Raw genomic sequence first — 26,950 nt, 5'->3', positions numbered from 1 at the left:
CTCTCTGAAATAGAGAAATCAGTGGCTGATAATCGTATTATCTTAGTTTCTATGGGTCTGTGTTTATGTTTTGTTTAACACATGAATTAGTTAAGCAATAGGCATACTGTATATAAACTAGCATTCGGGGGTTTTCTGTTAAGAACAATGGCAATGTTTTATACGAAGTTTTCCTTAAGAACAATTACAAACTCTATGTGAAACAATGTATACTCAGCTGAGAGTTTTCATGAGAGCTTTCTGGTCCATTACTGGGTCTGTCGGACGTCTTTATTATTGTTGTCTGTCATTCCTACCAAACATGGGTTAGACTGCTTTCTTTAGATCTTATCCATGAGACCCTCCATCAGAGTGTAATCAGGAAATAGGAAATTAGCTGTGCCACTAATGAAAGTGTACGGCGAGCCGTGAGGGCGGTGTAATGACAGGGATGGATTGCGGTGATATGTGGGGATGGATTTCTTTTTTCCATTAGGACACAGCTGGGATCCACCTTACAGGAGACCACCATCTGTTCTGAGCTCTGTCTTTGCTCTATAACGACCCGTAAAATGGCATTTATGGAATAAAACATGACAGAGTTATTGTTACCACCCTTATGACGACACATCCTGAAGTGCTTTATTCCTTTTATACCGCAGCGGTTTCCCGCTGCTGACATTGTTTCATTAATTAAAGATTGACGGATCATACTTTCTATCCATTTAATGTTGTGGAACATCTGTAAAACTATGGAATTCAATTTGTGCCAAAAGGATCGAACGTAACTTGTCAAGAAACGAACAAAAATCTACAATGAGAAAGAAGACAAACACTCTGAAACTGAAAACAGTGAGCTCGGGGGCAAAAATTTCACACGGTCTACAAATAAGCAAGGTTCTTTGTTAACAGTTTTCTAAGCTCCCTTTTCATGGTTTATGAACGGTTGCCAATAGTTTACTTAGTGATAGCTAGTTTGCTAGAAAACTTGGCTATATGTCATGTCAGATAGACACTGCTGCAGAGGTAACATTATTGTTAGCAAGCTAATATTGCTAAAATGTTTTCTTAGCGGTCAGCTAATGTTGCAAATGTTATCAAAACCTATATTTTATGCTACACCGAGCCAGAAAGGTGACTGCTAGCACTGATTTACTATCTGAGCCTTTGACTCCACATGTGACCATGAGCCCAGACTTCCCATGACACTTTAAAAACATTTTTAAAAAATCTTTAACTGTTATTGTGTATTTTTTTAGGACAGGCACCATGTTAGGGGGCTAAAAAAGGAAGTACAAACCCCACAACAACAGGTCCCTACACCCTACAGTCAGATTTGATGCACTCTAGAGTCAAGTGGATAGACATTTTAGGCAAGGACACACACACACACACTCAAGAACAACAGAAGGTCCATTCCCATGGTTAGCAGATGGAGTTGAACATGTCTATAGCCTCGAGCTGAATCCTGAGCCTCACCTGATTGTGAAGAAAATGCCGAATTGTCCCAAACCCCTCCGGCCTGAGCGTTCTGAACTGTGGGAACCTCACCGTAGACGCAGAGATGAACAGTCACCAATTACAGAGACAGAGAAACTGCGGTAAATTAGCTGGAAATCCATCTGTCTGTCCCCACAGTGTGCTTTGTAATTAATGTAGTTAATAGCAGTTAACTTTGCCTTATTAGGTACCTTTTTGGTTCAATGGCTAAAGACTGAAATGTGATACGGTGCTCCTGTTTTTAAGCATAAAACATTAGCGCCCAACCATATGTATCTGTCATTTAACAAATGACAATCTTCATAAAGTCCTCAATCATAACTCAATACTTATTGAATTTAAAAAAATGCTATGTGACAGATAAAAGTTAATGTTCTATCTGATTACTTGCCTTTCTAGGTAAACATGCTCACTGTCCCATTTAACTCTGTAGTGTTATTATTGCACCAAAAATGGGAACTGCAGCAACATCTAATATAGGCCCATTGGGGCAGGACTCACGCTGCCCCGTGCTCAATCTATGAAGATTTTCATTCGAGGAGGAGCAGCAGACAGGATAGTTAATGACAGGGTTGCCAGAGCCGTTTTCAAAAATCCTCCCTGGCCCCCTAGATCTTGTTTTATAGCAAATAATTTGAATGAAATGTAATAAATTTTCACAAACAAAAGGCAAAGGTAAAAGCTAAGTGCAGTCAGTATGTCTATGATATACAGAACCATTTCTATTGTAAGATTTATAGCAGAGATTGGGACAGGTAAAGGGACTTTATGGAGTGAATAATGTCCGCACAATAGAAATGACTGTACACCCCGGTGACCTTGTTTTCCAAGGCTGAAAATATGAAGAACAATGAGTCTCCCTTTTTTAATGCCTGAATAAGGGTTTGCGTGGATTTTGAGATTTTGATAAAAACGGACGACCCTGGTTTATAATAATAGCTGTTCTGTGTGTGCATCGCGGGTGACAGGAAACACCTGCTGTATCAAACACAGTTAAAAAACACAAGAAACTATTGCTAAAAACACTCAAAATGAGCTGCCGGACAATATGCTGGATGGCGGCATGGTGTCGACTCTCAACTGGGTTAAAAATTCACTAGATAGTAGCCTATACTATAAGTCAATTGTGATAATTTCTCGACTAAAGTTTGTTTACAGCTATATCATTATTAATGTCGTCCCGCCCCACCAAAATCTATGGTCATGAGCCGTTGCTGGATTCACCTCCACCACACCGACGACCTACCTTCTTCTCCGTGGAACATTTTATTTCCAAAGCACCTGCACAACCCTACTATTTATAACCGGCTCATTTCCATCATGCTCAGCTCATGTGGTGACTGTGTGTCTGGATGAACACGGACTAAACATGCCACAGCTGTCGGTCTGATCCAGTTTAACATACAGTATGTAATCAGATCACCTCTGGTCATTTGACCCTTGGACCCTACATAAAGCAACAATATACAGGTATGATGTTCTTTCACAGAAAACTGATGCGCTTTAATGTCCCTATTGTCATTTTTTTATTAGAACCACCAAAATCCACCCATTGAATTTTGCACCATATATATATAAAATCCCAGATGAAGAAATATCAGTGTCATTTGTGACTCAGATCTCTAATTCGATTAAGCTAAGTAAATCAATTCTGCCGTCAATCCAGTTGATAAAATTCCCTAAGACAAATACATATTGATATTTATTCAGTAAATCCAAATTGTACATGGCTTATTCACGATGCAATAATTAAGACTTATCTTAGGGCATAATTAGATATCTGAAAATGACAAATAATTGAATTATTAGTTGTGATAACGTGCAACAATATGCCCACTTAATTAACAAATTATTGCTCAAATAATCATCTAATCATCATGACCTGCGGACCCTGGATCCCTTAGCCACGTCCATACCGTGCTGTCTATTAAGTTCAATCTTAAAATAATACAAAGAAAATGTACATTAACAGAATTCTATGTCTATGTTTGCTTCAACTTTGAGAGGAGGGGCTCAGGGGACATATGAGGGGCCTCAAGGTGTCACAGTGAGTTTTTATTCATGAATTATAATTATGTCAACTATATCAGCAAAAGGCCACTGATAAACTGGATGTAATTTGAGGCAGAATTTTAAGGAAAAGATGTTGGGAGGGGCAAACTTCCATTATTTGTTAGCTACATTAACCTTGTAGATCCTCAAACTAAAGTAAACATTGGACACCAAACATGTCTGATGTTTGTAATTTGTCCTTAATGACACATCATTGTCTTTATTGGTTTCATCCTTCTACACTGACAGCTTAGCAAACATTCAGATCAGCTCGACACTGCTGAACGTCCAGGTATCACGTTGCGCTTTAAGTTACATCCCCCCGACTTCAAAACAGCGGGAGTGTCTTTAAGTCCTGATCTCGGACCCAAAACAGACTAAACGGTGGGATTTACCAACATGCTTTGCACCCTTTGCCTCGTCTCAATTGTTCAGCATCTGTTAATGACATTAACGCATTGAACCGGTGTTGTGAGTGCCTAAAGGCCATTAAGAGGCTGTTAATCCCTGGTCTTTGGGTTTGTCTTAACATGTTGAGGAATTAACATATCACTGGATACAGTTTAGTCACTGAATAGTACAAATATTAGAATTTAATCAGTTTTGGTTTCCCAGTTTAGGGTTAACTAACCTTTGACACACACCCGCATGGTGTGGCTTTCATGTGTCTTTGAACACACCCTGACCTTTTCTCTCTACCCGAAGTCAAAGTATCGTAGAGAAGTTCTCAGAGCTCAGTCCCTCCCTTCCCCCGCCAACGACCTTTGACCAGGAGCTCATGCATGAGAGAGTGAGAGGACAGAAAAGGACCACACTCAGATTTATGGCCTTTTGGTGCCATCTGATCCCCGAGAGAGAGCGAGCTGAGGTGATTAGATCCTTTTGCGTTCTCAGGTAGAGTTGTGACGCTCTGAAGCAGACCTTTCATTCATCCCCATTTCCAAAGTTAGTTGGTGAGCTACTAGGCTTTGATTAATTAGATTCACCACTCTGAGCCTGATCTAGAAATACCAATCCATGTTCATGATGTCAAACAATTATTCTTCCTTTGACAACATTTTATGGTTAATTAAAACCTAGCGCTTTAAACCCGTGTCAAAAAAAATTAAAGCTTTACCTCAGACTACTACAAAAAGCTGACACTGGAGACTCCTTCCATAAATATTAAACAAACATCGCACCGAAATCGAGACTTGAGAATTCAGCATGGCTCTGGTACAAATTTGTCTTGGTAACTTCAAGAAACGAAAGGGGACAACTTTTTATAGCTGCTATAATATACACGGTAACAGTAATGAACTTTATTTATCAGACATTCCACGACATTAAACGTAACTATAAATTGATTAAAAAAAAGTACAACGTGCTGCTCTTTACTGTATAAAAAATGCCAGACATTGGGAAATTGATGTGATTTAAGAGGAATAAAAGAGTTTTGAGACACGCTGTTATAAGAAAAGAATCAATTTCGCGGTGGTAACAGTAACTCCGCTTCGAGTCTGGCCGCATCATACCACCTCGTCTTTGAATATTTTTTTCTATAACATCACAGCTTCCAATGTTTGTATTCCGTACACGGAACAAATGGATAATTGTGCAAATTTGGTGTGCAGATTATGTTTGTAATGTTTGTATCCATGCCGTGTATACATAAGAATGCATATGAAATAAAAGTTAAATGTGAGTTCCTCGGGCTGTTTCTGCTCACATGAATGAAGCTATTCTCAGACCATCTCAAAACAAAGATCTCTCACAGGTGTGCATCTGTGCTGGACGGTGTTGCTTCCTGCTTCTAATTCTACGCTTGTGTGGCATCACCCTCCACCCCTGACACAAACACACAATCCCAGTACTGTCCTCTACTCCACCGCAGACTAAATTAAGACATGTCTCAGACAGGCATTCTGAGTCTAGCCCACAGCACATTCTCTTTGTCTTTCTCTTTCTGAAGAAGGTTGTCTCTCTCGCTCTCTCTGAGCATATTTCTCTCTCCCTGTCTTTGTCTGAGTGATGCACATCTCTCTGTCAGGCCTGGATGACGTTGGCATGTTAGATCTGCTGACACAGAAGAATTAGGCCAGATTTGCCACACTCCACAAACCCGGGCTGTGCCCGCGGTGCCCTCTCTCTGCCCACAGTCTCTCCGAGTCGCCAGGCCGCAGTTTAGTCTACTCTGTCCCATTGGCATATAATGCGGCTGAAAATAGCAGTGTCTTGTTCGAACCCGGGGCGTTTTCCGAAGTCGCTGAAAATCTGAGCTTGCATTATTCCCTTTGATTAACACGCTGTTTCTCTTACTGTGCCAGAAATAGATGCCCGTTGCTGCTGGCTGCCTTTGGAAACTAAAGATAGTAACAGGATTCAGTGGTAGTGAGTTTTCATACAATTAGCTTTTAATGTGGCCTGAGTATTGGACTGAATGCTAAGAATATTAAAAGGCATCCTTTTCATGCTCCTTTCAGGGGAACTAATATGCGGGTGCAAAGTAGCACTGCACTGTAGCAGTTTTACAACAGCTGTTCTCTATAACAGCAGGTCTGACAGTAGTGCTGGCTGTTACGTTATTGTTTCTATAGTAACCGCTCGTTCACAGGGAAATGTATGGTGGACGCTCCACATCATCTATGGCTAATAATAAAACCATATTTAGCAAAGAGAAACATACAGTCATCGAAATGGTGACGTTTTCTCTGAGGAGATGTTTATTTAACATTTATGGATGGAGACTATCAGTATCAGTGCCTTGAAGTGATACTTCCACAACAGGAAAGTCTTCAGGATGGAGGACATTGCACTTTGAGTTATTTCAGTAGTAGTATTAAGTTCAAGAGAAACTGAGGGAACATCTGTTTATAGCTGATATAGCGTAAATGTTAACGGGAATTAATTAGTGTAAAGGACGTTCCACAATATTAAGGATAACTATAAAGTCCTTCTTTAATAAATAAATCCATTGCAATCGTTGTGGTTCAAGAGGAACAGAACAACTTCGGGGTGGTAACAGGAACTCCTATAACATTCCTATGACAATCCTGTTCCAATATACAAATGGAGATGATGCATCATCACCAATCTATCAGAGACAGGTAGGAAGTGAGGTGAGAACATTTTTCTGGCTTTCAAAGCATTTGGATTTTGGATGACTGAAAAGACATGGTGGGTCAAGAGGGAAACGCTATGATGCTGCTTAAAATGCCTTGTAGTTGTATGGAGGAACCATTTTTCACTGCGTATTCATTTATAAATAAGAGAATGAAAATCTCAATTCCTTTTTTTCCTGCCTACAAAAATCGTCTTGTTGAAAACGGTCATTTCTGATGGTTTGGTATTACATTTGAAAGTTTCATGCCCGAGACTTGCTTTGGAATTTGGGCGTGACGATATATAGATATGATTGGTATAAAGCTTACATGGTTATAGCATTAACTGCTGAAGCCTAAGAGCTGTTCAGCCGAAAATGAACTCATTCATTTACCCCAAATGTCGTCGATGAGCCAAGACATGTTGTCCGAAGTTTGCTTCTTTGTTTTTGTAATGGAGCTATGAGGTAAGTGTAGCTAATTAGTAATCTTACTTATGTGGTTTCGGACATTGTATGATGTTGTTATTTATTAAAATGGAGGAGTTGTGACAGCCATCTTGAAGCCAAAAAAGGTTTCTGGCTGGATACCACATTTTATGGCCATATATTTCCTCTAACCAACAGGGGCTTGATCTGCCCAAGCACTGGCTTCAAACACCAAGCTTCAAGGCTTCGCAAGACTTATCAAGTCTGGTTTCTGTTGACGCGTTGCACAAGGCATTCTCAATAAACCAGGTTCATAAGGAAGCCACCTGGGTTACTAATTCACCAGTCTTGAATAAGTCTCGACATTTACGAAGCACTTGTTTGCTGTTTCTAAGTTCTATATGAAAAACTCCTTGTTTAGGAAATAAATTCGTGCGTAGCCATAAACATTTCGAAAAGTCTTTCAGGTGTGTGTTAACTTTTGCCTGGTACTCTATGTATGAGGCAGTGCATTATTCAATCCACACCTGGATGTGCGCACTGTCTTGTCTTGATGGATCACCAGAATAACACTAACTGTCAAAAGGCACTGTGCCTTCACGGAATCATTGGCTGATGCAAGAAAGAAAGAAAGAAAGAAAAAAAACCAAGGAAAAAGAAACTTGTGGGAAAAAATCACCCAAAACAGGATGCTGCACAGCAGTGTTTGATAGGAGGGCTGTTATATCCACACACAGCAGATGGAAGGATGGAAATAAAATAGAAAGGAAAGAAAGAGGGGTGTAACTTGACCACCAAGACAAAACAGAGACCTTTTGGCTCCTCTTTGGTGCTTTTAAATGGACCCTGGTGTGTCTGACTCAAGTGCACTACATGCTATGATTTCCTAAACAATAACAGGCACTTGAGACTCGGGGAAAAACGAGAAGCATGTTGGGAAGAGACAAGGCACACTTTAATCCAACCGTGACTCTTCTTTCAACAATAAAAAGCCAGCCAGCGGACATAAGTTACTTTTTTTTTTTTTTGCAGATTTAGGATTCTGCATAGTTGCCGGATTTACAGTTGAAATGTAATGGATCGGAACTTCTTGGTGCAATGTCTGCCTTGTATTACTGATGTCGTTTGGAAATAAAGACGCTAAAGACAAATAAAAATAAAATAAAAAATACAACTTTATTTTCATTGCCTGCATGAATTATAAACCTTTGTAAATATAGTCTAAATCTCTTCTGGATAGGAAAAAAAAAATCAACTTGGTCTGTAAACATGCAAGAGAGAGAGAGATCAGGAAACAGCTTGTGCACTTGGATTTATTTGGGCGTCATGCTGCAGGTGAAATGTCTGAATTAGTGTAGCTCCGCCTAGCCACCACTCTTTAAATGAACCCTGTAACCCTGAAATTCCACAGAAGACCTCAGATTCATTTTTCACCAACATTTCTAAAAATGACCCCAGTCCTCTGGCTGACAGGCCGAACAGCTTCATTGTGATGAATCTGCCTCATTGGCCATGAGAAATCTGGTTCAGTATTGGGCGTGTGGTCATAAGGTCAGTTCTGTTACTGATGCTAATTTGTCAATTTCGCTAAAGCAAGTGTCTGTGTACTACTTGTGGTTGGAAATAACAGCTTCATTTGCTTTTAGTAATACAACAAATGGGATTGTCATGGCAATTTCGAAATAACTGGGATTAAAATGGACTCATAAGTGTGTGCCAAATATGACTTTTTTTGTGAAACAAAACTACTTAATCGATGCTTAGTTTATATTTGGGGACCAAAGTTGTTTGCACAAGCTAAAATAAGTTTTACCCCACCTACACCCAATTCAGTGCATTAGTGCATTAACACGGGTCTGTTGTGTGTTTGTTCCAACGCCTGTGTTTAATGGGGAAAAAAAAGCAAAACAAACTAGAGGTATGCACGGTTCACTTCACACTCACACATTAGATCCCCAGTACAGGGAGAGCTTAGTGGTTTTCCATTTTTAATTATTCATCTATTGAGATGTACTTGAGCACACAGTGCTGTTGTTCTCCAACAACAAAATGAACAGGACATACAAGTATTACTTATTTACAGAGAGACTGGGACCACTGTGAGGATGGGGAAACTCACCAAATCACCAAATTACAGACAGGAAATTGAAAAACAGTCTTATTGTTCCAGCTTCTTCTCGAACAAATGTAAGAAAATGATGTGCCTTGTATCATGCTGTTCTCTCATACGCATATATTCCCATTGAAATAAATATAGTAGCTCTTCAAATGTGTAACAGCCAACGTGGTACTTAGTCCAAGAGTCTTGAGGTTTGTCTTGATTTGTGGCTATACAGTTGACTCTTTGGGACCTTTGGGTTCTTCAGTTGCTGCATTCTTACAGCCATAAAGCCACTTTATAACTCGGGCATTCCTCTCGATGATGGACACGGCAGAAGGTACCTGCTCAGCCACTTCCTCCTGGAAGAGGCCCTCTCCTGAGTGGCGAGAAAACTCGCTGGGCTCAGAGCCACCTTCCAGTCCCCCGACACTCCTCAGAACCAGTGAGAGAGTGTCAATCGAGCTGGCACCTGATGGGAAGTTCTCAGGCCCAAGCCGATCCACCAAGTCCCAGTCAAGACCACAGAAGTCAAAGAACCGCTCCTGTTCAGACAACGCTAGTGATGAACAAAGTCGAAGGTCTGATTTAGATCGCTGGAGTGGCCTCACTGGTTTCCAAGGGTCCATATAATTCTCATTCCCTTTACCCATGCTATTTCTCAGGGAACTTGTCATTCCAAAGGAAATACAAGGCTCCTGGAAGCTGCTATTGCCATTGTTTGATTCAGTCCTACTGGATCGGCTTGTCCCATTCCCACCATCTACAGTGTCCCGGTCAATAGACCACGACATACGTGAGTCTCCATCCCGTGATGAACACTTCTCTTCACTGATTGTCAACTTATCTTCATTCCTGCTATTCTTCTCTCGCATAGAACCTTGGAAGAGCCGGCGTACAAAGCTATAGCCCTTCATCTCGGTGCTTGTGTTTCCGTCGCCATTTCCTATCGGACTCTTACACTCTTTCTTCTGCCTATAGATGACCAAGGAATCAGGCCGGAGCATGCGCTTCCCAATGCTACGTCTCATCATGGGGGCACTGTGCGGCGCCACCAACGGGGTGCCATTTGGGCTCCTTGGAAATGGCAGAGGTGACCTACTGGAGTTATTTTGGTTTTGCTTCTCTACATCAAGATACAGAGCTCTGAGGTTCTCCTTCCTGGAATCATCCTCATTGTTGTTGTGGGGTGAGAGAGGGCATGGACTGAGTGGTGGGCGTCGAGGCAGAACAGGTGTCGAGGGTGTTGGTGCGGTGAAGTTACGGCGTAACGGGGGTGGAGGTGTCGCACAAGGAACTAGCACAGGTTCTTGCTTGGTATTGATGACCTGCTGACTCTTGACATATTTGGCCTTGTCTGCCTCTAACCGCTCCACAGCACTAACAGAGTTGCCCCTATTTCCACTGTCTATCTGCCTACGTAGGTAATCCGGGCCCTTGTTAAGAAGGCGCAGGGGCGAGGGTGAGCCAACTGGTGTTAAGGGCTTCATCATTTACCTCCCTACTGGGGAAAAAACATCCGAACAGAAGCCTCCAGTGCCAGTGTCCCCTATGAGATGGTCACTTTTTTCACAGCAGGATAGTCCTGAGCAAGAATTTCTGTCCAGGTTCCAACTTGCCACCAGAATGTCTAAGTGTAAATATCAAGAATATCCATGTGACACAGGTTTCAGCAGCTTTTGCTATACTTAGTCTCTAGATTGAACTCTTTTGGAACAAGAACAAATTGATCTATATGCAGTATTTATACAGCCACTCAATGGGAAGGCCAAGAGCAAATCTCTTTTCCTCTTTCCAACTGCAATCCCAAATGAGACGTTCCCCTTACCACAGAGAAGCAGAAATAGAAGTCCCAATATGCCTTTAACTCCAAATATGCCTTTGCTTTCTTCTCCCCTCCACCAGCCCTCTCTTTCAGAGTCCTCCAACCTTCAGAGAGTTTACTTTTGAGAAGGTCATCAAGAGGAAGAAACACAATGCACGTGGTTGTTTGCTTTTTGATAGCTGTCTTGGCGTCCTTGGGTTGAGACTTTTGTCCTCCAGAGTCAGTGCTGTGACTGGCACTGCGACACTTGGATGGATGGATGGATGGATGGATGGACGTGTTGCCTCTTTTCCTTTTAAACTAAGCAGGAACCCTGTGAAAACAAAAGGTAGAGAATGAGAGACTGGTCAGAAGGTGAAACGTCTTTCGAGCAAGTCTGGCATGAAATGCGCATCGGCAGACAGAGAGACATATCCGGACCATGCATTGAACGCAGAGCTTCACATCTTCTCTGAATAAACCACGCTCACAATTTAAACAACTCTTGAGTGCTTTACTCGTATATTATGCATGAATCGGTGAGGATTTCACAGAGACTACAACTCATAAATCTAATACACAACCACTGTGAGTGTAATGATTGTTGAGTTTAACATAATTACATATTTCTCTGCAAGCATTCATCCTGAACACCAGGCACAGAATTTATACAATGTACATCTTGTTACATTTAGATCCCAGACACAACAGGATAAATCTCAGCTCTATTAAAGTAAAAAACAAACAAACCAAAAAAAGAAAATACAGGTGACTGGCACGTGTCTAGTCTCTTATCTACTCTCATATCTCAACCTTTCTCGAGTGGAATTACTCCAGACCCGTCGGCTGTTTGAGGACGTGCCAACGTCAAACAGCATCATTCAAAACATGACACATCAAAGTGCTATTTTAGTGTATCCTCTTCTGTCATATGGTGAGCTGTTGCAACAACAACAAAAAACAATATATAGCCTGCAGGCCCGGAAAGAGCTGACTGACCCAGTTAAAAGTAACAAGTGCGGAAATGATCTGACTTCCCAGCTCTGTTGTTTGAAGCGCTCGCACTAAAACAATATGTATACTGCACAGTCAGCTTTGTACTGACACTAAAATTCAGACCTGCCTTTGTTGGAAAATCCACTTATTAAGTATGGCAGGAGAATCTCCAGTCTGTCATTAAAAACTGCGCCCTCATGCATTTGAATCATGACCCGCCTATTTTTCATATTGTACACCTTGCTCCAAAGAGTAAGTACACCAGGCCCTCATTCCCAAAGCCTCCTCCACAGCCTCCTGCCATAAATCAGCCCAAAGCGAGGACTGTGTCATTCCCAGATGTCAGGGAGGTTGGGAAAGCAGCTATTGTTTGGGAAAGAATTCAGAACAGGTGTGGAACAAAAACAGGAGCCTGGATCAAGACAGGCGGAGATACTGAGAAGTATCCATGATAGTTGAGCAGGATTCCAATTTATCACACACTCCTCCGTTAATTTTTTTCCATTTTTTAACCGTATGAAAGAGTTTACAAGTCTTTTTAATTCTGTTCCATGTTTACTATCTCACCGCAACTACTTCTCAAACACATTTAACTTTTAAAGCTAGCAGGGAAAAGCGTTCATTAAAGAAAACATCTTTAATGCTAATATATTCATTACCCTGATGTCACTGATTTTTCCAAATTTGCATAGCTATTATTTAGGCACTAGGACACATAAACTCTTAATAGTGAAGCAATGAGTCGAATTAAAACACAACTTCTGCGTTTACTAGATCTGCAAGATAACTGCTTGAAGATGTGACACTACTGGGTTTAAAACTTGTGTTACTACTACTATTCAGGAAGCAAATCATGCCACATAAAAGGAGGTAGGCCAGTTTGTAAATAATAGGCACTGCTAGTTTAGCCATACAAGATCTTTTCAAACTGAAACAAATGGACAAATCAGTTGCTAAAATATGGTTCTGGGGTAAAATGGCTAAGAAATTCAGGCTAGTAGAAACGAGCTAGTATGATCACATTTCTAGCGAGCGCCTGCTAACCTTTAATCATTATTAACACTTGAACTCCCTAAGGATAAGTATTCTTTAAACACTAATGAAGCAAATTATGGCCGTTCCCCTTTCCTTGTGATCTTGCCTTTGAGACAAAGACCGTCTGGGAAATACCAGCAGGCCCTTTCCTTTACTCAGCCAGGTACTGGTTCTCTCTCAGGAGCTTGTAATTAACCCCCACTGTTCCAGTTCCTTCTCATCTCTCCTGGCTTTCATGCCTGTGTTTCCATCCTTCCAACCGGAACCCGAGTAGAAGCCTGGACATCTGCAGGGAAGTCTGGACAAGGCACTACACATGCTTAAAAGAAAACCAGATGTGCAGTGTCATGCTGTACCAGGCTTGCAGACCAATCTGGGGACCATCTTGCACATGGGAAACAAAATATTGACCAAGAAATGAGAGGTACAACAAGGTCCTTTACAAATCCTGAGCAGTTTAACAAATTACCAAACAAGCTACCTGACCACTAACTGTAAAAAAAAAAAAAAAAAAGGAAAAGAAATGAAAAATCAAACCAAGTGCTGCTAATCAATGCAACCTAAATCTGAAGCAAGGCAAGAGTATGGTATATACCTTCTTGATCAGGTTTATCTGACCAAATGAAGTCGTAGAACTGGTGTACGATGGTGTCTTCTCTGCTCTCTCGGAAACATCTGCCTCGTCCCACCCTTCGGCTCGGATTTTTATTCAGACACTCCATGACATTGACCCATTACCATGATTAGATTAGTGACTAATCAACTTCCCCATGGTTTCAATTCCATACTAGCGATATAGTAATGATCAGGTGATGCAATCAATTAAATCCTCTATGAATATTCTAAAATGAATGTTTGCTTTGTTTAGGCGTTAATGGGCCATGCGAGCCCTGCCAGTCCTGAACTGGAACAGGATCCAGAGCAAAGCAAAGAAAACAACCCTTGAAACCCAGACAGTCCTGCATTATTGATAGGTCTATACAATAGACTCCTCTGGCCCTCAAGATAAGGGAGAAACCAGGGTGCAGTGCCTCATTAGGACAAAGTAAAAGAGCCAAACATGATAATAAATGTCAGGCCAGGGAAACGTTCCTCTCAAGACAAAACCACTGGTGGCGTACATCCTCCACACCATTGTGTACCATTAAGCCATTGATATATTGAAGTTTGGATCACGGGAAGGTCACAAGGAGCGCTTTAAATCCCTCTCAACCCCCCACCGCTCAAACGGAGTCCACTTAACTGACTGAATGCACCTTTGCTTTTGTTATTCAGCAATGACTAATGCTCAGCAGAGCTATAGGAGGGCGGCTAAAGCAGACACGAGGCAGATGGGGCAGTTCGGGGTCCAGAACCGGGCATTGAGCAGCTTTTTAACCTGCATTGTTCCAAGTGTGGAGTGCCCTAACCTATTTCTCGGACAAAAGGCCACCTCTGAGTCATCGGCTCGCTCGTGCAATTTTGCGTGGCCGATGAACGCCAAACACAACCTCTTATGAATGAATAAATCATGTGACTAGGACCTATAATCTTATCAAACTCTTGCACCCAAGATAAAAAACGACTGCGATAAGGAATCATCTCAGATAAGTGTATTGCAACTACCAGATACAGTCCACTTTATCTACAAAATGACGTTTTGTTTTGACACTGCCTGAGTGCTTTGGCCCATTACTTCACACTTATTGCTAACGCACAATGTGTCACGTAGATGCAGTACTTCATAAGTACTCACAGAGGCTCAGCAGGAAACTCAGCCAAAGCATAATCTAACAGTGCTTTTAAGAAACGCTAATGTTCTCTTCTCTCTTCATTCTATTAACCACACCATAATCCACGCTGAGCTTCAGACTTGCCTGAAGAAGGTTCTAGCATTTTTACCAGTACATAAATCTCAGAGGTGCCCTTAATCCAGATCCATGGGAATTAAGCTACACCTGTGAGTTTATACTGGAATGTTAAGCCCTCGACCTACTGCCTTATGAGTGATGAATGAAATACCAAGGGCTCGGGGAAAAAAAATATGCAGGAAAAGGTATGACACTGGAATCTTTCGCGTGAACAGAGAAGGTCTGGTCTACAGGTTCTTGTTCTAATGGGCAATGTGTGAACATTGTTCATTGAGCTCACGATGGACTTGTTAATTAGCTGTTGATGGTAAAATCAAATGTGTTAGCACAAGGAAAACACTTAAGAGTAGTTTATAACACCCTCTGACTCAATCATGGAAATTTGTTGTTGCTAATTTGGTCAGAACTCTCCTTCAAAAAATAACGATGTGAAGAACCTGCATTTGAAAAATGGGTCAAAAAGTCCAGTAACTATGTTTTGTCTACCTCTTCCAACTTTCTAATATTAAAACAACTGCACTTCAAATTCGGAAGTATTAAAAAAAATTGCTTAAAAAAAAAGAAAAGAAAAAAAGATGGACACATCCCTTTTGGTGTATGTCACTTTAATGGGCGATGGGTTTCAAATGGTCTCAGGTCAGGATTAAGTAGCCAGATTACAGGATCAGTGCTAGAGCTCCAACTATCTAAGGTCAAGTGTCAATTATTAAGATGAGGTACTAATGTGTTCCAGCCAAGTGAGGACTGGATTTGTTAGAAATCTTGTTTAAGTAATGTTAAGCAAATACAGCTCCATTATCTGCCAAAATCTGATTAATGTGTAATTGAGATGCATGTGAATTTATAGGGGTGTCAATAATTGTTGCACACCTATATTTAACAAAGATATATATATATTTTTGATAAACTTGTGTTGTGTTTGCAATTGTTTTTGAGAGCCATGAGAGCAGAGTATTTTTGTGAATTTTTTTTTTTCAACAAAAGATTAAACAATAAAGACATTTTTTCTCTTTGCTCATATTTACCAAGGGTGCCAATATTAGTGGAGGGCACTGTATAGTGTTTTAAAAGATTTAAAAGTTAACTGTTTTATAGCTCCTACAATGACATGCTGGTGATTGAGAACACACTGACTTGAAGTCATGGTTTGATTTCATGGACGTTTTCATGAAGAAGTTATCTGATCTACATCAACCTGAAAGTCCTCCGTATTATGTCGGCATAGTGGGCTAAAATGGCATCAGCATTTACAGCATTTGGTGTGTCCATTGGTGGAAATCCACAAAAACAAACAGCAGTTGCTTTCCGCATATCTCTTGGAGATAGGCGTGTTCCTTAAACACTCCAAGGCAAACCACATCTCACTTTCCCCGCCTCTCTTTTTCTCCACTGATAGCACATCACATACGTTTCTCAGAAGGCAGCCAGAAGCCATGAGGAGCTTTCACTGCATTCACTAACTGTTAATATGTTGTGTCAACTATGCGTTAAGGTCACAGCAGTGCAACCCAAGTGTTATATTAACAGCAAGGGAGCAAACAAGTGCTACAGGGATGGCTGTATTAGTTGTAACCTTTATTCCATTTGAAAGCAAACACCAACACACAAAGTCACGAAATTGTTCCTTGCCGATCACTTATCCTTTTACTTCCTACTTTGTGCTGCTCAGCCTGTTTTCCAGAGAAGCAGTTTTGCAACAACAACCATTATTAGCCACATTAGCTATCTCATCTGCATGCACTGGAAACTGGAGCATGTTTTAACGTGTTTGTTTCCAGCCCCTCTGCCCTACTTAGTGATTTTCTCTTTAAGGCAAATGCAATATGGTGCAATCTGTCTATACGCATTACATTCGGGCTGTCGACTGCAGATATTTCAGGGTAGCAGATTCGGGTGTGCCGCATGCCGTAGCTTAGCTACTCAGTGTAGACGTTGTGGCAACATAGCAGCCTCAATTACTCAGCTCTCAAAAGACTCAAAGGACCTTTTCACACCTGGTAATAAATAAGAGCTAGCACCCACCGATTAGCATGGTTCCATTACTATAATGCAAATTTCGCAGCTTTTGCGTTACATTAGGCTGTGTTTGCATTTCTGGTTGGACTCTTTTTTGGGTTACGGGTTTTATCTACTCTGAGGTTATAGTTGACACAAAGCTGTGAATTTGGACCCCCAGCTGACGGTGGCTGCCATTATGCCCTTGAGCAATGCACTTATGCCCAACTTGCTTTAGGCTGTCTCTGTGGACTGGTTAATGTATGTTACTTTGGGGCCATGCACATGCGATTACGATGAGCTTAATTCCCACTAGAAACGTCCGGCCATATTAAAGAGCCACTCTTATGCATGCTTGCCCAAGATCTGTCTCTCCTTCGTCTTGTGTTTTTGCTGCAGATCCTCAGATGAACCTGCTGCCTGTCCGATTTCATCAGCCGCTAGGCAAGACATGAGTCATAAACATAAACCTCAAGTGCTACTGAAGTAGGGCTCATCTTCCCTTTCTACCCCCTCCCATCCAAGATAAGGAAACGACTGTCAATTTCCAGGTCTGACAGAGACAAAGATTTGTCACGCGGGACATTCAGATCGTCTTGACTCTGATCGGAACTGGCAGGTCTGTGGCATTAAGTGGTGCACACGGGGACAATTAGGAGAAAGGGACAATACGCACGAGCCGCCTTCAGAGCTGCGACTAAACCACTAGGGATTGTAGTGGATTGATTATTTATAATAAGGATAGTTAATAAATTATGAGCTTTGTATTGTAAGGATGTTGGGATGGAGAAGATATTCAATTATATATATATATATATATATATATACACACACACACACCATAACCTCCTCCCCCACTGAGGACAATGACCCTTTGCCTTCTTTTCCAAATTTCTACTTTCGCTCTTTGTTTCATGTATAATGGATCAGGTATACCCACCTTGCAAACCCCCACCCCAGCACTACCACCACCACTACCACAACAAAACACCCCTACCCCCCGCCACCACCAATCCTGAAAAAGGGACCCACACACACGTTGTTCTCTTCCCAACTCAGCTATAGCTACCCAACAAACAACAAACATGAAGACAGACAAATAAACATACACAGCCAGACAAAGCAACCAGCAAACATAAATAGACGTCTATCTATATATAAAATAAGATGGATTACACCACAGTGAGGTTGAATACTTAATTCTGAAGATGTCAGAAGATGTTGATTAATTTTCTACCGCAGCAGCTACAAATCACAGGTTTATATTACTGCGTTCGTTTTAATGTGTTATCGTTTCCATAGTAACAGCTTACACACTGACTTGTATGGTGGATGCTCCATAGAACCAGATTTAAAAATTGTTGAGATATATATATATGTATATATATATATGTATAATATATATGTATATATATATATATATATATATATATATATATATATATATATATATATATATATATATAAAATTATTGGACTTATGAAGTATTCTGTGAGGAGATATTCACAATATGTTACAATATGTTTATGGAAGGAGTCTCCATTGTCAGTGCTTTGTAACAGGCAGAGGTAAAACTGATGCTCATCACAGGACTCTTATTCACAATATACTCATACTGATTTCAACACGTTTAGTACCGTTTTGACGTTGCTCTTCTATACCTGTATACTGTAATGATTTATAATCCTCACAACTTGGGTCGAATCGAGGTATTTTCACATCATCCTCCTTTACAGTTGTGTGCAAACAGCTGTCTAGTGTGCGACGACCTACACCACGACTCTCACAGACCCCTGTAACTTTTACCTACAGAACTGATGTCATTAGGAAAAGCCCGGACCCCTTACCCTCTAATTAGAAACAGGTGTAAGTGGGGGGCTTTATGACGGGCCCATGGTTACAGACGTTGCGCGTACAAATACAGAGCAGACCTGTTGCGGGAAATGACTGTTTACAAGATCGAGCTTGTCGAGAAAAAGGAAGGCAACGCGTCCGTTTATAAAGTTCATGAGAAAAAAAAGAAAGATAAACAAGAACAGCTGGTGCTTTGTGTGCCATAAAAAATGTCTGTGGGCTCTGAGTTTTCCTTGTAGTCCAGAATGATGTGGTCAGTGGTCAGGTCTAGCGGGAGAGATACGGCGAGAGTAAAAGACAGGTGGCGAGTGCTTTGCAAGAGCTACGGGGACGAGGGGAATGAGCGGACACGTGGCTTAGCATTCGAATGTTAGGTCACCTCAGGCCTTGTGACAGTCTATAGGGAGTCAAGCAGTCATGCAGGCTGTGCTAGAAGTGATCGAACTTCCTGAGAAAAATGCTAATGTGGCTCATGAAGAATGCGAAAGTATTGTATTACAGAAGGTCAGCTCAGGCCTCGTGACAGTTTGGGAGCATGTAGCGACTTATATTCCCACAATTCTTCTCCACCAGGCATACTGCCATCACCCAAAAAAAAAATAAAATAAAAAATGCTAATATTCTTACAAGCACCAAAAAAAAAAAGCTAAAGTTCAAGTGATATAGTGATAAGAAAGGAGAGGAAACTACAGAAGCCCTAGCCACCGCTAATCACATCTGTATTTGGGTTAACAAGACAAGCCCGAGACAGCCCGCCTGTGTTGCAGCTCTTGCTGTCTCGATGATGTCACGCTTGCTGTCAACACTTCAGATGGAGGAAGTGACTTGGCAGGACTCCGCTCGAGCCGCTGGGCTTCTCCTCCTCTTACTACAGAGTTAAAAAAAGGTGTTCACATCTGCTTAATTGGGCTCGTCTGAAGAGGTTTACGCGCATCGTAAAGAGCGTGCTTAACTCGTTTGAGGTTATAATTTGGATGAAACGCACGTCACTAGGCAAAAACACGTTTACTGCTCAGCCTTTAAACACTGACTTTGAGTTATTGTTCAGATCAGTAGTGTACTCTCCACCTGGGAAATCTGGCTTGCAGAACGGTTTATATACAGAGACTTCAAACAACAGACGCTGGGATGAATAAAATAAAATATCAAATCTAAAAAATATAGTAGAATATTATGCAAACATACAGAAGATACGCTTTAAATTAAAATTTCGTTAGCAGACATTATTCAACACATTAGATAGCGTTACGGTACCACGACAACACCATAAGTAACTGTAACAAACTAACACTTTTATTCATTTGAATTTGCGTCGTGATGACGTCACGTGACACGGCCGGCCCAAATCTGCGGGAAATCTGCGGTAATTAAAAAAAAAAAAAAATCGCAAGATCTTTTGAATATTGTGGAGTTTGCTTGATTTTTCGTTCATTTCTACGACCGCAAAATCCTGGAACGACTGGTTTATTATGTGGCTTGTTTATTTGTTTTCAAAGAAATGCATTATTTGTTTTCATTTGGTGTTAATTTTTGATCTGTATTCGCATATTGCGTATTTGTGTCGTTAATGTGTGCTTATCCATTTATTTATTTATCGATCTATCTATTTATTTAGAAAGAAGTCAAATCATAGACACCAGCATGAACCCATACTCGTACCATCAAATGGCCTTAATGAGAGTTTTAATATTGAGCAAGTTTTAATATTTACACAAAGAGACACACGCTCAAGAATTTATCAACATTTACTTACGTAACGTTGTAATGACATTTTTGCTCATTTATTTCACGGTTTGAATAAACAGTAGTCATTGCAGGTCTATTTAATTAAATATCTAAGCAAACGTCAAAGAAGACATGTTAACTTACTTTGTTACTCTGATTACATTACAAACGTGTATCGCGTGCTAATGTTAAATAACACAGTAAGTAACCTTAAGGTAAAGCGTTCCCATTAAAATGACCCAGTCTGCAAATGGTCCACAGCTCTGTAAACGAGTGTTTGATAAAAGATTTACAGCATGTCAGTTCTGCAGTTTAAGATGATCTGGATGAAAATAACACACAGATAACACAGGGTTAACGTTTATCCTGGTTGAGTGAGAGAGGATAATACACCCGCACGGGCAGGAACTCTTCAGTGGTTTGAGGACAGGTAAAATTCTTCAGTTTGGTCTAAGTATCAGATTGTTTAGACTGCACGTGACTAAAATACTCCTTCGACCCTGTGAGAGTCGAGAGTCTTACTCGGTTTAACGTTTGTATAAGGATGTGCTGTTATCGGAAAATAATCAACGACAGGGTCGTGTGATACCGCCCGACACGACGCGGAGTTACTTGCACCACCCTGATGTTGTTGTTTTTCTAAACATAGAATGTTCTGAAGTGTTTTATCACTTATACCGCAACAATTTACAAATGTAAATGTATTAATGAATGACAAGTCATACTTTTAATCCCTTCATAATTAAATTCAATGTTGCGTCCACAAAACAAAATAGTTCCTATTGACACTTATGTTATAGTATTTCCATCTATCCATCCATCCATCCATTTTTCTATACCACTTATCCTATAGGGTTACGGGGAACCTGGAGCCTATCCCAGGGAGCATGGGACACAAGGTGGGGTACACCCTGGACAGGGTGCCAATCCAATCCATCGCAGGGCACACAATCTCATACACATTCACACACCCATTCATACACTACGGACACTTTGGACACGCCAATCAGCCTACCGTGCATGTCTTTGGACTGGGGGAGGAAACCGGAGTACCCGGAAGAAACCCCCAGAGCATGGGGAGTACATGCAAACTCCGCACACACGGGGACGTGGTGGGAATCGAACCCCCGACCCTGAACGTGTGAGGCAAACGTACTAACCAATAGCAGTTATAAACTGTTTTTTTTTTTTTTTCTCTCATGAAGTTAATAAGAGAAAAGTCTTGAAGATTTTCCTGTAGTGGAAAACGTACTGATCATTAGTGCTGACACTGGAGACAGTAAATAAACATCCTTCTTATTTTGGACAAATTTTGAAGGAACACTGAATGTGTCCTTTTCGGAGACTTCCATTACATAATACTGCTCAGCAGAGATCCCTCAGACGGTAGCAGAAGTTATATCACTAATATCCCTTCTGAACTCTGGAACAATATTCCATAGAGTATTATAAACACAAACACTATAGTTTAACACGGCCTATTTTTGAGTCATATATCTTGTTAAAAATACTTGTAATAATTCTCATAAATGTGATGAATTGCTGATTATTTCATCCATGTGCTGTATCACAGACATTTTTTCAATCCAGGAATTTGGGTTTACAAAAGCCCATGCAAATTATTGTCATATGAAAAATGTAATATCCGCGTATGATGCTTTGAAGAAGAGCTATTTCCTTCTGTCCAGGATATGATCTGCTGGCTGGCTGCTAAAGAAAAGATGTTTCAGTCTGCTGGCATTCGTTCCATTATCAACTCTAGAGCACTTGAGGTTAATGGACCCTGAAGTCCGGCTATCTCCATAAATCAACTCGGTGTTTAAACACAGAGGCTTGATTATTAAAAACTAAACTGTAAATTTTGTGCGGAGATGTAATCCGTGGCATCTGCAGTCATATTTTATAGTGTCTTAAATTGTTTATGTATAAAAACCAGCAAAGAAATGAAGTGGTGGGATGCCGGATAGTACTTTAGTAGGAGTGGAATGTTCATGGTGAAAAATTCAGGAAGATACAGTGCATTATGGGTAGCCAGATGATGTGTTAGAACGACGGGAAAATGAAGTGTGTAAGTAAAACGTTGGATACTGGTTGGATGAAGTGGAATGGGCGGAGCCATTCGAAATTTCGTTGAGGTTTGAATTTTGCTAAATGATTGACGCTCCATTAGATATTAGAAGCAAACCCTGGATATTTTGTATACATTATAAAATGTTCTATTACACTGATGTGAGATCTTCAGTTCAATTCAGTTTTATTTCTATAGTGCGTTTACCAATAGCCAGCCTGTACAGGATTTTGATGCGGCTTTGTTCAAAATAAGAGATTTTTTTGTGCTTTTTTTTTTTTGAACGGAAAACTACTTCTTGAATCGGCGAAATTGCAATCGCACAAAATTGGTCACAGAGCAGCGTTTACAGAAATCTGTATGTAGATTTAGATCCCTAACGAGCAATCCAAAGGCGACAGTCGTGCTGGATTTCAAATCTATCCTCTTGAACTGTAAACTATAAAGTCAAAATTTACGAAGAGTATTGAAAAAAGTGTTCGGTATGAGCGGTCTTGATGGTTACAGCAGCAGTTTTGATGAGGAGTGTAAATCTTAAGAGTAAATACACGCGAGTCTCTGCAGAATGAATCTATGTCAGCGTAACACATCACTCAATTCGCTCCATCATTCAATCAGGAACTAAGTTTAATTGATCACTTAATCAACATCTTCAAATTAGGGAAGAATGGTGTCAACATTGATGACCGTCAAAGACAATATTCCATGGCATGCATGTCAAACTGAAGATCACATCCAGCTCTAGACAAATCCTTAACAAACAGCACTGTTGTGAGGGTTTCAATATCATCATCTCCAAATCTAGAAACCAGAATGTTCAAAACGTTCACTTAAAAATTCCTCTCTTCTTCAATAATCTCGCTCCTTCTTATCTCTCTGATCTTCCGTACCAGTTTGAACAAACCCTCAGATCCTCCACTTGTTTACTATTCATCCTAAACTCTCTAGCTTTAGGCATTAGGCTTTCTCTAGAGAGGATCCTTGAAGTTGGAACACTTTTCTCCATAGAGTTAGGCAACTTCTAACATGCTCCATCCTTAAAAATAATTCCGCAAGAAGATTTCCCTTCAGGCCTCATCAACCTACCACTCATCTTATTGTATTTATTTTTCATGTTGTTTCTGTTTAGTCCTATATAATTAACCTATAAAACTACCGAGGTATTTGCTAATTGAATGCTTTCGTGTTAACACTATGCTCTGTCAGCTACAGTTCAACCAGTCAATCAGTCTCAGATGACCAATAAGTGGACAGGTGTATACGCTATAAACAACCCAAATGAAATATTCCACAGCAAACTGTAATCATCGAGGTCTGCCACTCTTATCGTGATCGTCTATTCTTAGTACACAGCAAACATTTCCTTTTTATAAAATGGAAATCTCATCCGGTGAATAGAATGATGAGTTCTCGACACTTCATGTCCAAAAATAAGAAGACATTTATTGTTGTGCTTCCTTCTGAAAGGGATAGACTTCATCCCGAGTGCACAGACAATGAAGTTTCTCTGTGCTGGCGTTATTATGCACTATATATACACACACACACACACACACACACACAGAGGGTGTCCCAAAGGTTTCCATACGTAGGAGAAAGTAATAAATTTTAGCAAAATGTCTTCCAAAATTTTTCATACTAAATTTATATATATATATATATATATATATATATATATATATATATATATATATATATATATATACACACACACACACACACACACACACATTTCTGCACACATTTATGCACTGGATGCAAGATTTATAAATATAAAATAGGACAATGAACCAAACATGCATCAGTGAACATATATACACACCCTAAATAATAAAATAATGATTATTCATTTATTAATAAAAAATTTTAAAAAAAACCTTTATATGACAAATAAATAAGCAGTAAATAAATACAATTCTAATTAATATACGCTAGTTACAAATAAATAATATTTTTTTCACTGACAAATTGTACACACACACACACACACACACACACACACACACCCCTCAACCTACAAGTTTCCACAAAGCCACATGTCCCATCCACATCCTTTACAACCTGAAATATTTTTTATGCTTCACAAACATGAAGGATTTTATTTATTTATTTATTTAATTACTTGCAATTTCATAAAGGACTGAAATCTAATCTAGTGAAGAGAGCAATTTTAACTGATTATGTTTGTTGTAAATAACTCAGTCATTTAATGGACTGAATGAGAGCAGTTTATTACCATTTATCTCTCATAAATGTTATCCGTATTAAAGCATGACAGTCAGATCAGAAATCAAACCCTCACCTTATTTCCTTTCCGTACTCCTTTATATATGTTGTCCGTTTTCCAAAACAAAAACAAAAACAAAAACAAAACCCCAGCATAAACAGCAGTGATCTTTCAGTCCCTCCGCAGCGCGAGCTGACAAACTTCACACTGTGCTGCGGCTCTGTGCGCGCGCCCGACTGTAGCTGTCGGCGCGCATGCGCAGTAGAGCGCTTATCGCTGCGGGGCCGGACCGTCCCACCGCCGCGAGGAGGAGGAGGAGGAGGAGGCAGGTAGAAAGTGAGCAGGATTACATTGAGCGGGCTTTATTTAAAATCACAATTCACTCAAGCTACACTTGGGCTAAAGATGTTATCGTATTTGTGAGATTAAAAAAAAAAAAAAAAAAGTTACCACACACTGAGGCTTATGTGAGTACATGATCTATATTCAAAACATTGGCTTTGTACAAAACAATAAATAAATAAATAAATCGAAGAGGGCTTTGGCTGGATGATGATGTCACATGACACGTCTTGGCCCAAATCTGTGGAAAGTTGCGAGCTCCTCCGAATATTGCGGAGTTTGCTTGATATTGCGTTCATTTCTGCGATCGCAAAATCGCAAAGTCCTGGAACGGACTGATTATAGGCTATAGAGTTCTGAAAACTATATACTATATCCATTGTCTGTTCCTCTTTTGCGTTTATTTCAACATGAAGTAAAGTTCTAGCTTTTTAAAGTCTCCAAAATTGAGTCTCTGATTCATCACCTGAGGAAAAAAGGTCATTCATGGTGTTGAAACAAGTTCCTCGTCATCTTCTCTTCACTTCACGCATTTTTGGCCGCGACAATAATAATAAAAAAAAAACCCACGAAATCCTGTACGCACAGGCTAGCGAGGTTTATACAGCTTGTTGTTGTTTTTTGCTAGTGATAAAACGTTAGGACCCTATTTGAATCCAGATCATAAATGAAATCTTGGATTGTTCCTCTCAATCAGAGAGGTCTGATTGATTTCAATCTAAACACGTAGCAGTGCCATGGCGGTCAAATTGGGCCGAGAATCATGGCAGACAGCGAGAAAGAGAGGGAACGCACCTCCTTCCTCCCCCTCTTTACTCCCACTGTAAAGATAGATCAGCATGTCAACCTGCAAATGGAGAGGGGGTCAGTTTGTTTCCCCCACCTGTTTCTCATTCTCTGTCTTGTCATTTTGACAGGCGTGCACACACACCGAGTTTATGGCGTTATTACATGTAACGATAGCTAAATACACCTCATTTCTTCCAGAGTCTTAGATGCTATGAACACCACAAACCATAACAGTTCTTTTTCCAAACCTGCTTTACATATGAAATCAATAATGTACATGTCGATTTGTCTCGTCTATTTTTTTGCATTCTAGTAGCACTGATCTCTACGACACATCTGTAAGCAGAAACCTGGTATCCTTTGACCCTGATCCTACTGACCCTTACACAGAACCCTGGGGACTCAAAAGCCCAGACTTCCTGTAGGCCACCGTGTAAACTGTAACGAGGAGGCTGTGAGCTTGACGCCACGTACGTCTGGGATTCCCCTGGGAGACCTGACATCCTGTAAACCGTCGGTTCTACCTCCAGAACCCCTCGAGCAGCAGGTGAGGAAATCCACACATGGTGCCAGGGAGCCATGGTGCTACGATCACAATCGCGAGGAAAACGGCAACAGAAGTGCCAGACAGCTTTACGAAATAAAGCAGACCACCTGGTTAGATGAAAAATGCAAGGCTGCAGTGAGATCGAGCAACAAACAGTGTTGATAAGACTTCCTGTGAATGATTAATGGACTGTAATAAATCAAATACATTTCAAAGTGTAACTATACTATCATCCACTTATACCATAGTGCTTTTGAATTCTTTGAATCTGATTGCTCAAAAGGAGTTGAACATCAGCGCCAGAGATTTACGTTAATGCGATCGTTCTGATACATTATCGCTTCTGTAGTAGCAAATAATTCACAGAGACTTGTATGATGCTGTACATAACCTACACAGAAAGTTCAATCAATTAAAAAATGTTATTTAACAAAGAAGAATGTATAATCGTCGATATGGTGACGTTTTCTCTGTAGCAATCTCTAGTGTCAGTGCTTCGTAAGACTGTCTAGTTTCAGTTTCTTATTAACTTCGCAAGACAGAAAAAAGAGACACGATTGTCTCTAACATAAGTCTTAAC

The 26,950-nt window shown here is 40.4% G+C and overlaps 1 protein-coding gene across 1 annotated transcript; it reads right to left on the bottom strand.

Moving 5' to 3' along the window:
* Positions 1-8,196: 8,196 nt before the first annotated feature.
* On the bottom strand, positions 8,197-26,434 carry fam110d (family with sequence similarity 110 member D). Its single transcript, XM_053611762.1, has 2 exons — positions 24,768-26,434; positions 8,197-11,275 (listed from the first exon to the last, which is right to left on the bottom strand). Exon 2 carries the CDS (start codon positions 10,628-10,630, stop codon positions 9,368-9,370), a length of 1,263 nt encoding a protein of 420 aa, XP_053467737.1. The 5' UTR covers positions 10,631-11,275; positions 24,768-26,434; the 3' UTR covers positions 8,197-9,367.
* Positions 26,435-26,950: the final 516 nt, after the last annotated feature.

Source organism: Ictalurus furcatus, chromosome 23 (genome assembly GCF_023375685.1).
Source record: "Ictalurus furcatus strain D&B chromosome 23, Billie_1.0, whole genome shotgun sequence".
Classification (NCBI taxonomy): Eukaryota; Metazoa; Chordata; class Actinopteri; order Siluriformes; family Ictaluridae; genus Ictalurus; species Ictalurus furcatus.
The sequence above is the reverse complement of the archived record's forward strand: the minus strand, read 5'-3'. Positions and strand labels throughout refer to the sequence as shown.

What these genes read in the sequence shown, in the direction of transcription:
- fam110d (XM_053611762.1), bottom strand. Translation starts at nt 10,630, where the DNA reads ATGATGAAGCCCTTAACACCAGTTGGCTCACCCTCGCCCCTGCGCCTT.